This window comes from Anolis sagrei, chromosome 11 (genome assembly GCF_037176765.1).
Source record: "Anolis sagrei isolate rAnoSag1 chromosome 11, rAnoSag1.mat, whole genome shotgun sequence".
Classification (NCBI taxonomy): Eukaryota; Metazoa; Chordata; class Lepidosauria; order Squamata; family Dactyloidae; genus Anolis; species Anolis sagrei.
This window is the reverse complement of record NC_090031.1, coordinates 31,146,657-31,161,952: the sequence shown is the minus strand read 5'-3', so window position 1 is coordinate 31,161,952 and position 15,296 is coordinate 31,146,657. Positions and strand designations below refer to the sequence as shown.

General features: G+C 42.1%; 1 protein-coding gene across 1 annotated transcript in view; it reads left to right on the top strand.

Moving 5' to 3' along the window:
* The window catches only part of BRIP1 (BRCA1 interacting helicase 1), a 137,844-nt gene extending 129,502 nt beyond the window's left edge, over positions 1-8,342 (top strand). Inside the window, exons 20-21 of the mRNA XM_067472146.1 lie at positions 3,826-4,593; positions 7,282-8,342. Coding sequence (XP_067328247.1) covers positions 3,826-4,593; positions 7,282-7,331 — 818 coding nt within the window. The 3' untranslated portion in view covers positions 7,332-8,342. The remainder of the gene's footprint in view (positions 1-3,825; positions 4,594-7,281) is intronic.
* Positions 8,343-15,296: the final 6,954 nt, after the last annotated feature.

Below are 15,296 nucleotides of genomic sequence, written 5' to 3'. Positions count from 1 at the left end.
TATATAAAATACATACATAGGTTAAAAGCAAAAAAAAATCACATCACAATACATTTTAAAAGCAATAAACAATAAAAATTATAAAAATGATGTCTTCTTGTTCAATATAATGCAGTTTACTGGGTTGTTATGAGTTTTCCAGGCTATCTGCCCATGTTCCAGAAGCATTCTCTCCTGTCGTTCTATGGCAGGCACCCTCAGAGGTTGTGAGGTCTGTTGGAAACTAGGCAAGTGGGGTTTATATATCTGTGGAATGATGTCCAGGCTGGGAGAAAGAACTCTTGTCTATTTGAGGCAGATGTGAGGCTAGTTTCCAGATGGAAGGCAGTCCCAGTCAGGGTTAGCTTCATGCACCTTCTTGGCATGTTTCTCCCTTTCGCCTTCATTCCTACCTCTTCGAATTCTGCAGCACTGCTGGTCACAGCTGATCTCCAGCTAGAGCGCTCAAGGGCCAGGGCTTCCCAGTTCTTGGTGTCTATGCCACAGTTTTTAAGATTGGCCTTAAGCCCATCTTTAAATTTTTTTTCCTGTCCACCAACATTATGTTTCCCATTCTTGAGTTGGGAATATAGTAATTGCTTTGGGAGATGGTGATTGGGCATTCAGACAACGTGGCCTTCAGTCCAGCGGTGTTGTTGGCGGAGAAGTATTGCTTCAATGCAGGTGGTCTTCGCTTCTTCCAGCACACTGACATAAGCCTATCTTCCCAAGAGATTTGCAGGATTTTTTAATTTAACCTGCTTATGATTGTTGATTATACATTATGCCCTGTCTTGTTACTTTTGCTTATGTATATGTTATGATTTAATTTTGTTGGAATTATTATTGAAACAAAAGCACAGTATGTCACAGCAAACGAGATCTCTATGCTGGATTTCGTATAAAAAAATCACAAGTCAAACACTTCCCAAGCGTCTAGGACTGTGTGATGTATTTTCGAATGATGCGCGCAGATCCAAGTCAGGTGGCCTTTTGCAGTTGAGAGAGCATGATTTTGTCGATGTTTATTGTTTCCAAATGCTGGCTGAGATCTTTTGGCATGGCACCCAATGCTCTAATGACCACTGGGACCACCGGGACCACAATAATAACAACAACAACAACAACAACAACAATAATAATAATAATAATTATTATTATTATTATTTGAAACACAACAAGATGGGTCCACAGCAAACAAGATCACTCTGCTGGCTGTTGTATTGGATCACACGTCGGGCCCTTCCCAAGTGTCTAGGACTGTGTGATATATCGGCGAATAATGCGTGCAGATCCCAGTAGGGTGGCCTTCTGCAGCTGGCAGATGGTAATTTTGTCAGCGCTGATTTTTGTTTAAGTGCAGACCAAGGTCTTTAGGCACTGCACCCAGTGTGCCGATCACCACTAGGACCACCTTTACTGACATTATTATTTGAAACACAACAAAATCAGTCCACAGCAGACACTCTGTTGGCTGTTGAATTGGATCACACATCAGACACTTCCCAAGTGTCTAGGATTGTGTGATGTATTGGCGAATAATGCGTGCAGATCCCAGTAAGGTGGTCTTCTGCAGCTGGCAGATGGTAATTTTGTTAGTGCCGATTGTGTTTAAGTGCAGGCCAAGGTCTTTAGGCACTGCGCCCAGTGTGCCGATCACCACTGGGACCACCTTGACTGGCTTGTGCCAGATTATTATTATTATTATTATTATTATTATTATTATTATTATTATTAAACATAGTAATAATATGTAAAGATAATAATAATAATAATAATAATAATAATAATAATAATAATGTTTACATCCCCTTTTTCTCTCCTCAAAGGAGACATAACAGTTGGCCTTGTTGGTTGTGAGATTCCGGGAGTTGTATTAAAAAACAACAACCCTTTTCAAACGACTGTCAGAAGGGGCAATCTTAAAAAATGGAATTAGAAAATGTGCGGGTGTTCGTTTTTTAGCACACCAAAAGGACCACACACGCTCTCTTTGTTCCAGAGTGAAAAGATGAGATTAACCACTCTCTCCGAAGTGCCACTTTGGTGAATAGCAGTTTGTTTCCATCAGTTAGATATGTGCTTAACAAACGTAATTCTATTATCACACATCAGTCAGTCCTGAGACTTGAATAGGAATCGCCTATTAAGATTGCAGTTACAGTTGAGGGTGGGATGGGGCCAGAAAGTGGCGGAAGGAGGAAGGAAAATCCCTCCGTCGTGTTGTTTTAATTCTCTGAATTCAAGGCTACAATGTTTGGGGTGTGCTAATTGTATGTGCCTAAAAACAAAGTGCCTAAAAACAAAGATAGAAGTAAACACAATATAAAATACATATGTATATGTATAAGACACATATACAAACATCAGTTCAGACTCAAACAAGCTCCGATCTTCTAACTGTGGCGGTAAATTACTTCCAACATGACCAGGGTGTAAACATTGGAATAAAATCAGTGCCAGCTGCAGTAATGGAAAGAGGTCATGGGATAAAGTGCAGGATGTGTGACTACTGGGTAAGACAACTAGGGGCTAAATATTCTCAAAGGCTTGATTGAAGAGCCTTGTCCTCAATTCCAGCTTTTGTGTCCTAGCTTTGCTGCTTTTACCCCAGACTCCATAAGTGTTTACTAAAACTGAAGACAGACCTCACAACCTCTGAGGATGGCTGCCATAGGTACAGGCGAAATGTCAGTAGAGAACGCTTCTGGAACATGGCCATACAGCCCGGAAATCACAACAACCCAGTGATTCTGGCCATGAGAGCCTTCGACAATACATTTTTGTTGGGCTTCAGTTCCGAGAATACCACTAGCGTAGAGATTTGTGGACTATGGTTTTCAAAAATTATCGTTTCCAAACTCTGCCACCTTCCATCGCTACTTGCAGAAAATCTGCTGACTGGAAGATCGGCAGTTCGAAGTCGCGGGTCAGCATGAGCTCCCACTGTTAGCCCTAGCTTCTGCCAACTTAGCAGTTTGAAAACATGTATTGTGAGTAGATCAATAGGTATTGCCTCGGTGGAGATGCAAAAGGGGCCCATGCAGCCATGCTGACAAAAATGACCAGGAGGGTCTATGGACAACAGGCTCCTTGGCATGGAAAAATGGAGCAAGAGCACCTCCCCATGGCCAGAGTTGAGCTTTGCCTCCAGACACTGGAGATGGAAAGGGAAATTTTTGCTTTTGTTTGCGTATTGTATGTCATTGTTCACTGTATAAAAAGCATTGAATGTTTGCCTCTAGATATGTACACTGTAATCCGCTCTGCATCTCCTCAAGGAGATAAAGCAGAATATAAATAAAGTGTATTATTATTATTATTATTATTATTACAACCCGTCCCCTGCCATGCGTTGCTGTGGCCCAGTCTACGTATATGTGTTTTATGTGTGTGTATATGCGTATATATTTGTGTGTATGTGTGTTTGTGCATATATGTGGTTTTGCACATGCATTTTGATGTATTTTTTTGTTTTTTGGCTTTAAAAAACAGAGCAGAAGAGACTTTAACAGCCATGTTTTTATGAGTGATGGTCACTTGTTGGCCTGATAGGTGTCTTGTGTCCAAATTTGGTGTCAATTCGTCCAGTGGTTTTTGCGTTATGTTAATCCCACAGACAAACATTACATTTTTATTTATATAGATTACTATTATTCCAATATCCATAGGTTCTGAGAAAGACAAGTCAGTTCAGTTAATGGTTTTCCCAAGACTGAGTGAAACCATTGTTCTAAACTACTCTATAAAATATGTTTTGGTGTGCAGCACACTCTAGAAATAAGGGTAAGAAGTAATAGCATCTCATACTCTTTTTAGTTACCTGTTTTCTCCATTCAATTACAGATCCTCACCCATCTCGCCAGATGGTAAAGCAAGAACATCGAAGAGACGCCAAACCCAGGAATCCCACCAGAGAAAAATCAAATAGTCAGCTCACCTCTGGCAGTATTCAACAGTATTTCAGTGCAGCATCAACATCCACACCTCTGCCTGCATCGAGTAAGAAGTGTAGGGCCAAAACAAAATGGCATCCCAAGGGGCTGATGGATGAGACGAACCAACCTATTGCAATTGGTTCCCAGCAAGATGTGGTCTTGGTTGAGGTCACTGGGCCAACTGGATTGGAGCCGCAGAAGGAAACTGTTAGCTGTCCTTCTGGAAAAGCTATCAGCTGCATCGTGGTTGAGGAATGTCCCACACAACAGCAGTCTCACACTCACAAAGACATGGAGAATGTGACAAGAGAAAACGTGGAGCCTTCGACATCAGATGTAGCTGCGGAAACAGATGCCGGTGATGACAGTCTCTATTTCACACCTGAACTTTACGATGGCGGCGTTGAGGAAGAGGAAAAGGAATGGCTTGCGACCCCGTGCAGTGACGCTGGGACCTTCTTTGAAACGGCAAACTCTATTCTGGTTGAAAACAGTGCTTCAAACCCAGTCGAGGAAGTGGCCAGCGTTAAAACGGGCGCGGGGTGGCAAGGCGCCATGATAAGTGGCGAGAATAACGAAGATGCAGTCAGAGCGGCCGGAGAGAGTCCTAGGATATGTCACAATGAGCAGGAAGGAAAGGAAAGGAAAAGCAGACTTTCTCGATCGCAGAAGAAAGGTGTGTCTCTCTCTCAGTTCAGTTATCACTGAAAGTTCAGGAGAAATTAGTTTTTGAGGAGGAACTCCAAGATATAATGTTTGCCTTATGTTAGGGATAATTAGTTTTTCCCACAGCCAGAGTAACCAATATCTAAATGCAAATCATCCAATGCGAACTTGAAAACACCATCCTGGAAACAGGAGGAGACGGACTTTATGGCCCAAAGTCTTCTGCATGTTTCTGTGTTCGATAACACCAATACAACCCAGTGGGGCAGGCAGGGTCCAGATTGAAGCCCTTTAGGAAGAAAGCCGTGTCTCCTTCCTAAAACGCCACGGGGGAAATTAAAAAATCACCTCACATTGATTTGATGGCAGTATCTTGCTGTTTATCCTTGGAATGACCCGCGGTTTGTAATTACATCATTGGGGCACATTGTTTTCGGGGGGAAAGGGTTACAGCCAAGTTCGTAAAATGTTCTTCTCCTGTGGAGGAGAGGAGACACGAGGCTTATATTGGTATACGGTTCTTTCCAAACTGTGAAATCTGAAATAGGCCACGGCGGAAATGAAAATCGTCCCATGAACAGCTGACTGTGTCGTGTTTACTGTTTTCAAGGAGAGCTTTCTTCCAAACCTAAATAGCACACAGATTTAGACACCAGTCAGTAGCCTACCTTGGGTTGTTGTGTGTTTTCCGGGCTGTATGGCCATGTTTGAGAAGCATTCTCTCCTGACGTTTCGCCTGCATCTATGGCAGGCATCCTCAGAGGTTGTGAGGTTGTGTAGCCCAAAAGGATATGACCAACCCAATGACAGAGTCTATTACTTTTAGAAAATATATTTTTATTGCATTTATATTTATTTCATTACAAAAAACCATCTCTACAATTAATGTAATTACTTCTTCTCCTTTCCCCCGTTGTGCGACCCCTTGACTTCTTCTTTCCTTTATGCTCCCACCAGAACCTCATTTCTTCTGGTGGGGATTTGTTCCCATCTTCTTTCCTTAATGTTTCTACAATAAATATTTCCATATATTTTCAAAATCATTATCCTTCCTTAGGCCTCTTTTGACCTTTAGATTGCATATTAATTTATCATTTATTGCTAATTTCCAAATTTCCTTGTATCATTCTTCTATCTTAATTTCCATCTCTCCTTTCCAATATTTTGCTATTAGTAGCCTTGCAGCCATTAACAACATCGTTATCAGATTCTTTTCATTTTCCTTCCATAAATAGATAGCAGTATAGTTGCCGGATTTATTTTAATTTTTTTCTTCATAATACTTTCTATTTTTACTATAACTTTTCCCTAGAACCTCTGTAAATATTTGCATTGCCACCACATATAGATATATATACCTTCCAACATTTTTCTGAACAACCCTCATCCATATTGTGTATCTTTGTCTGGGTCAGGTACCATTTCCATCCCATCTTGTAATAGTTTTCTTTTATCCTATTTGATAAATTCTTGAGGTGTCTTGCTCTCCATAATTTTTCCCAATTCCTTTCTCCTCATTTTATTTCCAGATCTTCCTCCCATAGTTCCCTTGTTTGTATCCCTTTTCTCCCCAGAGAACAGATTGCATTACAAAAACCCAGTTAAATATGTGAGGTCTCACAACCTCTGAGGATGCCTGCCATAGATGCAGGCAAAACGTCAGGAGAGAATGCTTCTCGAACATGGCCATGCAGCCCGGAAAACACACAACAACCCAGCGATTCCGGTTGTGAAAGCCTTCAACAACAGAGTAGCCTACCTTCTCTGTTTTGTCCAGTGTCTGTCGTGAACTACAAACCAAAAACCAAGTTTTGTCATGGAGAGTGACAAAGCTGACTATATTCTTCATGACCTTACCTACGATCCTCAAATTATTGATAGCACTTGCAGCCATTTAAAACATTAACATCAAGCTCCATATTCAACAGACACATAACATCAGCTTTCTGGAAAATGTCGACATTCAACAATTGGCGCTTGACTTCTACCAAAGTATTTGGAATGTCTCTCTATTTTTTTCTCTTCTCTCTTTTTAATACAAATATGAAAACCAATAAAAATTAATTTTAAAAAAGTATTTGGAATGTAAATCCCAAGCATCAGTTTTGGTCAAATACCGAGAAATATCTAGGCAGAATATAGACATCTGAAGCCATTATTCTAGAAGTATTGTTGAAGGCTTGCATGGCCGGAATCACTGGGTTGTTGTAGGTTTTTCGGGCTATACTAGAGAAAAATCCACTTAAAATTTGGCGTCTGCCTCCTGCAGAATTCTGGGGTTTGTAGTTTAGGGATGAGCCTTTAACAGCCTCACTAAACTACAAACCCCAGAATTCTGCAGAAGGCAGAAACCGGATTTTAAGTGGATTTTTTTCCTCTAGTGTGATGAATTTTAGCAAACTTGGAGCTGAACGATGCTCCAAGTATATACATTCATATGGCAGAACAGACAAACAAAATGATGGTAGAAATTTGGTTTAGGACCCTTCTACATAGTCATATAGCCCGGAATAGCAAGGCAGAAAATCCCACAATATCTGGGTTATCTGAGTCCACACGGCCATATATCCCAGTTCAAAGCAGATAATGTGGGATTTTATTCAGCTGTGTGGAAGGGCCCCGAGTTTGAGGAATGCCTAGCTAAGCTATTGATCAAAGAAGAGCATGAAATAATCACCAAATCCTGAATTTGTTGAAGGGCTGAAAGTGCAGAGAACGTATAAACGAAGAATCAGGCAGCGCATCTAGGAAGGGAGGTGAACGCACCAGACAAAGGTAAAGCTAGATTTAAGTGTATGACAACAGCAAAAGCTTGCACTTTCTCTCTGTTAACAATGTAGTGTGATGTTATGATGCAGCTTAAATAAAAAATACTTTTGAAAGTATTTTGAAAGTACAAGCCATGATTTGTATTGTCGAAGGCTTTCATGGCCAGAATCACTGGGTTGTTGTACGTTTTTCCGGGTTTTTTCTAGAACATGGCCATATAGCCCAAAAAAACCTACAACAGCCCACGCCATGATTTCTTTCCTCTTCTGTGGAAGATATTGTGGTTAACGATACAAACCAGACTTAGCCTGAGATGCCAACACTTCCCAGTTCATGAAAACAGATAAACTTGGTTCTTACGTTACTCCTGAAGTGCAAGAAGGGGAGACCCGCTTTGCAAAAATCATGAAAACATGTATTGTCAAAGGCTTTCATGGCCAGAATCACTGGGTTGTTGTGTGTTTTCCTGGCCGTCTGGCCATGTTCCAGAAGCATTCTCTCCTGACGTTTCACCTGCATCTATGCCAGGCATATGTGAGTTCTGAGGACGTCAAATTTGAACCTCACAACCTCTGAGGAGGCCTGGCATAGTTGCAGGTGAAACGTCAGGAGAGAATGCTTCTGGTACATGTCCATACAGCCCTGAAAACACCCACCAACCCACCATGAAAACACCTTTTATGTCAGCACCACTTGTCTATTATCTGTTAAAGAAAATTACATTGGTAGACATGATAAAAAAAATCCAGCGGTAAGAAAGGCGGAGGTTCGCATAATGATTTGGAATTGGTAAGCCGATTTTTGGATACAGACAGGCCTTTTGGCATCTTAATGGAAGCAATCCTATCAAATGTCCCCATTTGGAAAGTGTGAATGCATGGCCAGGGATAAAAACATGTCTCTTGCATAATGCACGCCTGTTGAGCAAGTCATTTACTTTAATACGATAATATTTTTATTACCAATGAAGCAATAAAATATTGATCCAAATGGGCCTGTTCTTTCAGAGCAATGACTAATTTATTTTAGTTGGAACCCGTGATTGTCGTCGGCGCATTAAGTGACGAGAGAGCAATAGGTTCGCTCTTGAAATAATTATTACGGTGTGCATTTAGTCCGCTCGTAATGCTAGTTTAAATCCCTGTTGCTATTTTATGTTGAGGAACCAAATGGTGAAAGTTGCAACTCATAAGCTGTGGTTGTGTTGTTATCTCTCCCAAGCTGAGAAATTCTGCCTGAAATAGTTGGTAAGGTGACATTGATCATCGCCACGAACCCTTGGATAAGCTTAGTAGGCCATTCCAGTTTTGAATTCTGTACATTTTTGAGAAATATCATGAACAATATTCCAGAAATGTTTTCTGAATGGTTGGATGCGAATTTCATTTCGGTTCGATTTAGATCAGATTTCATAGGTAAAATGAAACAACCACATCAGGTAAGTAAACAAAAAAGCCCTCTGTAGAGGTGATCTGAAATCTTTTTCCAAAATGCCTCCATTGATTAATTTTTCATGGTTAATTGACCAGCATGCATTTTTAGAACTTAATTTTCAATGGCCAAATCTATAGCTCTGTGCATGTTACGAGGGTTGAATGAAAAGTAATGCCTCCACCTCTGTAACTCCTCAACAGATGGCAGCACTAGTATGCAGCAGGTACTGGCTTGTTCAGTAGACTCTCCTCTACAGTTCCATTTTGGCGGGAAGCCTTAGCATTGAATGGTCGTGTTGTTAAAGTGTGAAGTATGGAACCCTGAACAAACAGTCAGTCAATGTGACTTTAGCAACATGCAGTCATTGAATTCTTGACAGCAGAAGGTGTCAGCCCAAAGGAGATTCATCAGAGAATGCAAGCTGTTTATGGTGATTGTATTGATGTGAGTACTGTGCGTGGTTGAGCGAGTAAGTTGAAAGATGTTGAGGTGAGAACATCTGACTTGCGTGACAAACAGAGAGTTGGACGTCCTGTGACAGCAACCACCGAGTTTCACAAGCAAAAGTTGACAGATTGATTCAGGACGATCGTCGTATCACTCAGAGAGAAATTTCAAGCATAATCGGCATTTCACAAGAATGTGTGGGTCACATTATTGCTTTGCTTGGCTATCGGAAGATCTGTGCACGATGGGTACCCAGGATGAGAGAACTGTGAGACGCTGGTTGTCAACTTCTCCTGTGTCAACTTCTTCTGTGACGGCTTCAGAAAACTTGTTCATCATTGGCAGGAATGTATCCGGTTGTCTGGTGATTATGTGGAAAAGTGAATAGTGGTAGTTAAAGAGCACATTCTAAGGATTATTTACGTGTTTGATTTATTAAGATATACTCATCCAAACCCAAATAGCAAAGGTGGAGGCATTACTTTTCATTCAACCCTCGTAGAAGGCAAATGCTTCCCCACTTTCTCTCTGCTTTGTTGTTCACACTACTTCAATAAGAGATATAAGGGGGCAACTGCAGTTTACATTGTCTGTTGTAGGCAGGTAGCTAGACACATGGTAAGTAGGAAAAAACAGCATGGGGTAAGTTAAAAAGCAGGTAAAACAAAGTGTGTTTTGTTAACTGAGATGTGACTATAGAAAATTTCTAGATGTGAACAACTTTCAGTGTCCCACTCTGCAATGCTAGTCATTTTGGGGAGCAGTTGCACAGCGGGTTAAACCGCTAAGCTGCAAAACTTGAATCCTCAAGACAAGGTGAGCTCCCATTGTTAGCTCCAGCTTCTGTCAACCTAGCATTAACTGAGATGTGACTATAGAAAAGTTCTAGGCATCCCACTCTCTGCAATGCTAGTCATTTGGGGGAGTGGTCACGCATCGGGTTAAACTGCTAAGCTGCAAAACTTGCTGACTGGAAGGTCGGCAGTTTGAATCCTCAGGACGGGGTGAGCTCCCATTGTTAGCCCCAGCTTCTGCCAACCTAGCAGTTTGAAAACATGGAAATGTGAGTTGATCAATAGGCATTGCTTAAGCGGGAAAGTAACACCGATCTATGCAGTCAAGCCTAGGGCCACATGACCTTGGAGGTGTCTACAGACAACGCCGGCTCTTTGGCTGAGAAATGGAGATTAACACCAACCCCCAGAGCTGAACTCAACAAGACTTAATGTCAAGGGGAAACCTTTATTTTTACTAGGAATATTTCATGGGAGGAAGACATCTTATTTAGGGGTCAGTCCTTCATTTTTTGGACCCCTTTTCTGGAAGTACAGAGGCCAGAAGCTCTTCCATAAGGTAAACATTGGCCGGGGGGGGGGGTGGACCTATGAAGGGCTGCACCTGTGACTTGGCTCCCTTGGCAGGAGATGACAGTGAGGTACACCACAGCTCAAGCATGGCTTGCACTCCTAAAAGAAACCTAGACAGTTTATCGGCATGCAGTTACATCAGAAGACAAAAAGAGACCCTGCAGGTATCTCCATAACGTTACAAACTTTGGCTGGCGTCCTAAAAGCTGTTCTAAGCACGTCCAAAACATTCTGTGTTTTGTGTGTGTGTCTCCAATGGAACATTTCACTTTTCTTTGAACAGCAGAACCTGTCACAGACTTGTTTTGAAAGGCTTCTTGGGAAAAACAACAATGAGTTTTATGGCACCTTAAAAACTTAACAGGTTTATTATTGGGTTGTCTTTTGTGGACACAGCTGACTTCATGAGATGCATGAAGTGTTATCCCCCATTGACAAGTCTCTATACACATTGGTGGGTCTTGTTATTGTTGGGATTGTAAACAGTGAGATCAGAGGAAAACGAACTGCAGGGTTGCCCCGACAGTAGTCATTCCTAAAACAGTCTTTGGGTGAGCTTGAGTTGGGAAACTGATTAGAGGGCCAACCCTCCTTTCAGGCAAAGTGAAGCCACTGCCTCAGGCTGCAAATACTGGCCCGGGGGCTGGCTGTGGCCCCTTGGGCTCTTTTCTCAGGCCCTCCTCTCTCTTACCATCCTATCCTTCCTTCTGTCTTTCCTTCCTCCTTCCCTCCCTCTTTCACCTTCCCTTTCATCCTTCCTCTCTTCCCTACTTCCCTCTATCTCCCTCCCTCCCTCCTTCCTTCCCTTCCCTCCCTCCCTTCCTTCCTTCCTTCCTTCCTTCCTTCCTTCCTTCCTTCCTTCCTTCTCTTTGCTCCTTCCCTCACCTCCCTCTTTCTCGCTCCCTCCATTCCCTTTCACCCTTTCATCTTTCATTTTTTCTCCCTCTCTCCCTTCCAATCCATTTATCCATCCATTCATCTTCCCTTCCCTTCCATCCTTCTCTCCCTTTGGTCCTCCCTCCTTTCCTTCCCATCTCTCTTTCTTTTCCCCTTCTCTCCATCCCTTCCCTCTCTGTTTCTCCTTCCATCCTTCCCTTCCACCCTTTCGTCCTGCCTTTCATCCCTCTTCCCTCCCTCTTTCTTCTTCCTTCGTTCCTTCCTTCCTTCTCTTTCCTCCCTCCCTTGCCTCCCTCTCTCTTGCTCCCTCCATTCCCTTTCACCCATTCGTCCTTCCTTCTTTCACTCCTTCCTTCCTTCCTTCCCTCCCTCCAATCCATCCGTCCATCCATTTATCCATCCTTTCTTCCCTTCTGTCCTTCCCTCCGTTTTGTCCTTCCTTCCCTCTCTTTTCCTCCTTACCTTTCTCCTTTCCTCCCTCTTTCTCCTTCCATTCATCCATTCCACCCTTTCATCCTTCCTTCCTTCCGTCCCTCTCTCCCTCTTTCTCCTTCCTTCATTTACTTTTGTCTTTCCTTCCTTCCCTATTTCCTTTATCCTTCCTTCCTTCCTTCCTTTCATCCATCTCTTCCTCCCTTTCCTTCTCCCTTCCTTCTTCTTTTTCCTTCTTCCTTCCTTTTTGTCCTTCCTTCCTCTCTTTCCTTCCTCTTTCCCTTCCTTCTGTAGTTGCTGGGATTTGTAGTCCACCTACAATCAAAGAGCATTCTGAACTCCACCAACGATGGAATTGAACCAAACCTGGCACACAGAACTCCCATGACCAACAGAAAATACTGGAAGGGTTTGGTGGGCATTGACCTTGAGTTTGGGAGTTGAAGTTCACCTACATCCAGAGAGCACAGTGTACTCAAACATTGATGGATCTGGGCCAGACTTGGAATGAATACCTAATGTGCTCAAATGTGAACACTGGTGGAGTTTGGGGAAAATAGAGTTGATATAGGGGGGTTGTAGTTGCTGGGATTTATAGTTCACCTACAATCAAAGGGCATTCTGAACCCCACCAATTTTAGAATTGGTACAAACTTCCTGCACAGAACACCCATGAGAATACTGTGTTTTCTGATGGTCTTTTGCGACCCCTTTGACACCCACTCACAACCCCCCCCCCCCGGGGTCCCAACCCCACAGGTTGAGAAACACTGCTCTATCCTATCATGCATAGATAGTCCAGTAGCTGGGAAAGAAAGAAAAGTTAGAGCAACAGAGGTATTACTTTTTGACCCTCCCTTGTAGTTAGGACAGGATCTGGATTAGATGTTCTCAACCTTAGGGCCTTCAACTATTTTGGACTTCAATTCCCAGAAGCCCCAGCCAGGAAGTTGGCATCCTGCTTTCCTCCCAAATGGAGTCTTCCTTTGCTGAACCTGAAAGTCTTAATAACCCACAGCTGTGCTTTGGATGGGGGAGACTTCTTGTTCTAAGAGTTTGCCTTTGTCCCTGCTCTTAGAAAACAAACTTGGGCAAGTTGTGTACAATTGCCTAACAACTAGACCTCTCCTTGAACTTTGAGACAACTTTTCACATCCTTGGATTTAGCCCTTGGAGCGGCAATTTGATTGTGAGTTTGCTACTGGTCCTTTCTATTTTGTAGCTGCTATATTGTTGTGTTTTCTGAAGCAATGTTGCCAGATATTGCTATTATTTGTCATTTTCTATTATGTTTTGGTGTGTGTAAACTTGTAAAACTGTTGCATGGTGGGTTGTTGTAGGTTTTTCGGGCTATATGGCCATGTTCTAGAAGCATTCTCTCCTGACGTTTCACCTACATCTATGGCAAGCATCCTCAGAGGTTGTGAGGTCTCACAACCTCTGAGGATACTTGCCATAGATGCAGGCGAAACGTCAGGAGAGAATGCTTCTAGAACATGGCCATATAGCCCGAAAAACCTACAACAACCCAGTGATTCTAGCCATGAAAGACTTTGACAATACATTCTTGTATGGTGCTTGGAGAAATTACATTTCCAATAACTTAAAATCTCTACCACGACCAATAGATTTTCCAAATAGCAGGCCTGACTTGTCCCAGAGCTTAGAAAAGTTACTTTGGTGTTTACAGCCCCAAGAATACATGGACAATGTAGGACCAGTGTAGGGATTTTGGGAGCTGCAATTCAGAAAGCAAACCTTTCCCAAATATAGTAAGAGTATGGAGTGCATTTTTTTAAATTTTAGTTTGAAATAAGCAAATATTTCCATGCAGCTATAGTAAAGCTACATCAAAATATTTCCTTGTAAGGTGAAAGCAAGATATTTTATGCCTTCAAGCGGATAATAATAATAATAATAAACTTTATTTGTACCCCGCTACCATCTCCCCAAGGGACTCAGTGCGGCTTACATGAGGCCAAGCCCAAAGTACATCAAACAAAACATCAATAAACACAACATCAATAAACAATCAATAAAATACAAAAAATGAGTTTCAAAGGACACTCACTGAACATTTGCAGTTGCCTTCCTTGCATTCCCTTCTCTGTGCCCTTCCTTAGCCTCATATGTTCACATGGATCCATTTAAGACTGTTCTGGCCCAACCTACCTTATGAACCTGCGAGGACTTTAAGATCATCTGGGGAGGTCCTGCTCTCGGTCCCACCATCATCACAAGTACGTTGGCAGGAACGAGAGACAGGACCTTCTCCGTGGTGGCCCCTCGGCTATGGAACGCCCTTCCTAGGGAGATTAGATCAGCTTCCTTGCTCCTATCATTCCAGAAGAACCTTAAGACATGGCTATTTGAGCGGGCATTTGAGAAACTTAGGCACGTGGGGTTTGTATATCTGTGGAATAATGTCTAGGGTGGGAGAAAGAACTCTTGTCTGTTGAAGGCAAGTGTGAATGTTGCAAATAGCCACCTTGATTAGCATTGAATGGCCTTGCAGCTTCAAAGCCTGGCTGCTTCCTGCCTGGGGAATCCTTTGTTGGGAGGTATTAGCTGGCCCTGATAATTTTCCATCTGGAATTCCCATTTTCAGAGTGTTCCTTTGTCTACTGTTGTGATTTTTAGAGTTTTTAAAATAATAACAACAACAATGCCAGATTTTGTTCATTTTCATGGTTTCCTCCTTTCTGTTGAAATTGTCTATGTGCTTGTAGATTTTAGTGGCTTATCTGTGTCATCTGACATGGTGGTTGTTAGAGTGGTCCCCCATTTCTGTCTTCTCAAATCATATGCTGTGTCCAGGTTGGTTCATCAAGTGCTCTGCTTTGAAGCTGCAAGGCCATTTAATGCTTATCAAGGTGGCCAACTGAAACACTCACACCTACCTCCAACAGACAATAATAATAATAATAATAATAATAATAATAATAATACTTTATTTGTACCCCGCTACCATCTCCCCAAGGGACTCGGTGCGGCTTACATGAGGCCAAGCCCACAATACATCAATAAACAAAACATCAATAAAACAATCAATACAATACAATTCAAAGAAATCACATAAACAAAAGATTGGCAAAAAACAATCAACAGTGACATACAAGCATTTAAAACCAATGGCCTGGCCAAATTTAATAGATTAAAATTAAAAAATAATGCTGATGTGAACAAAGTAGGATATAACTGGGAAAGGATTTTCAGAGAGATTTGAAACGCAGTCAGTCCTAAATCAGTGGTGAAGTGCATTTGAGGGCATATTGCTGAGAGTTTTCCTTATTCTGGGAAGGTACACTGGAATAACCATGTTTTCAGGCTCCTCCTAAAAACTGCCAGAGTTGGAGCATGTCTGATG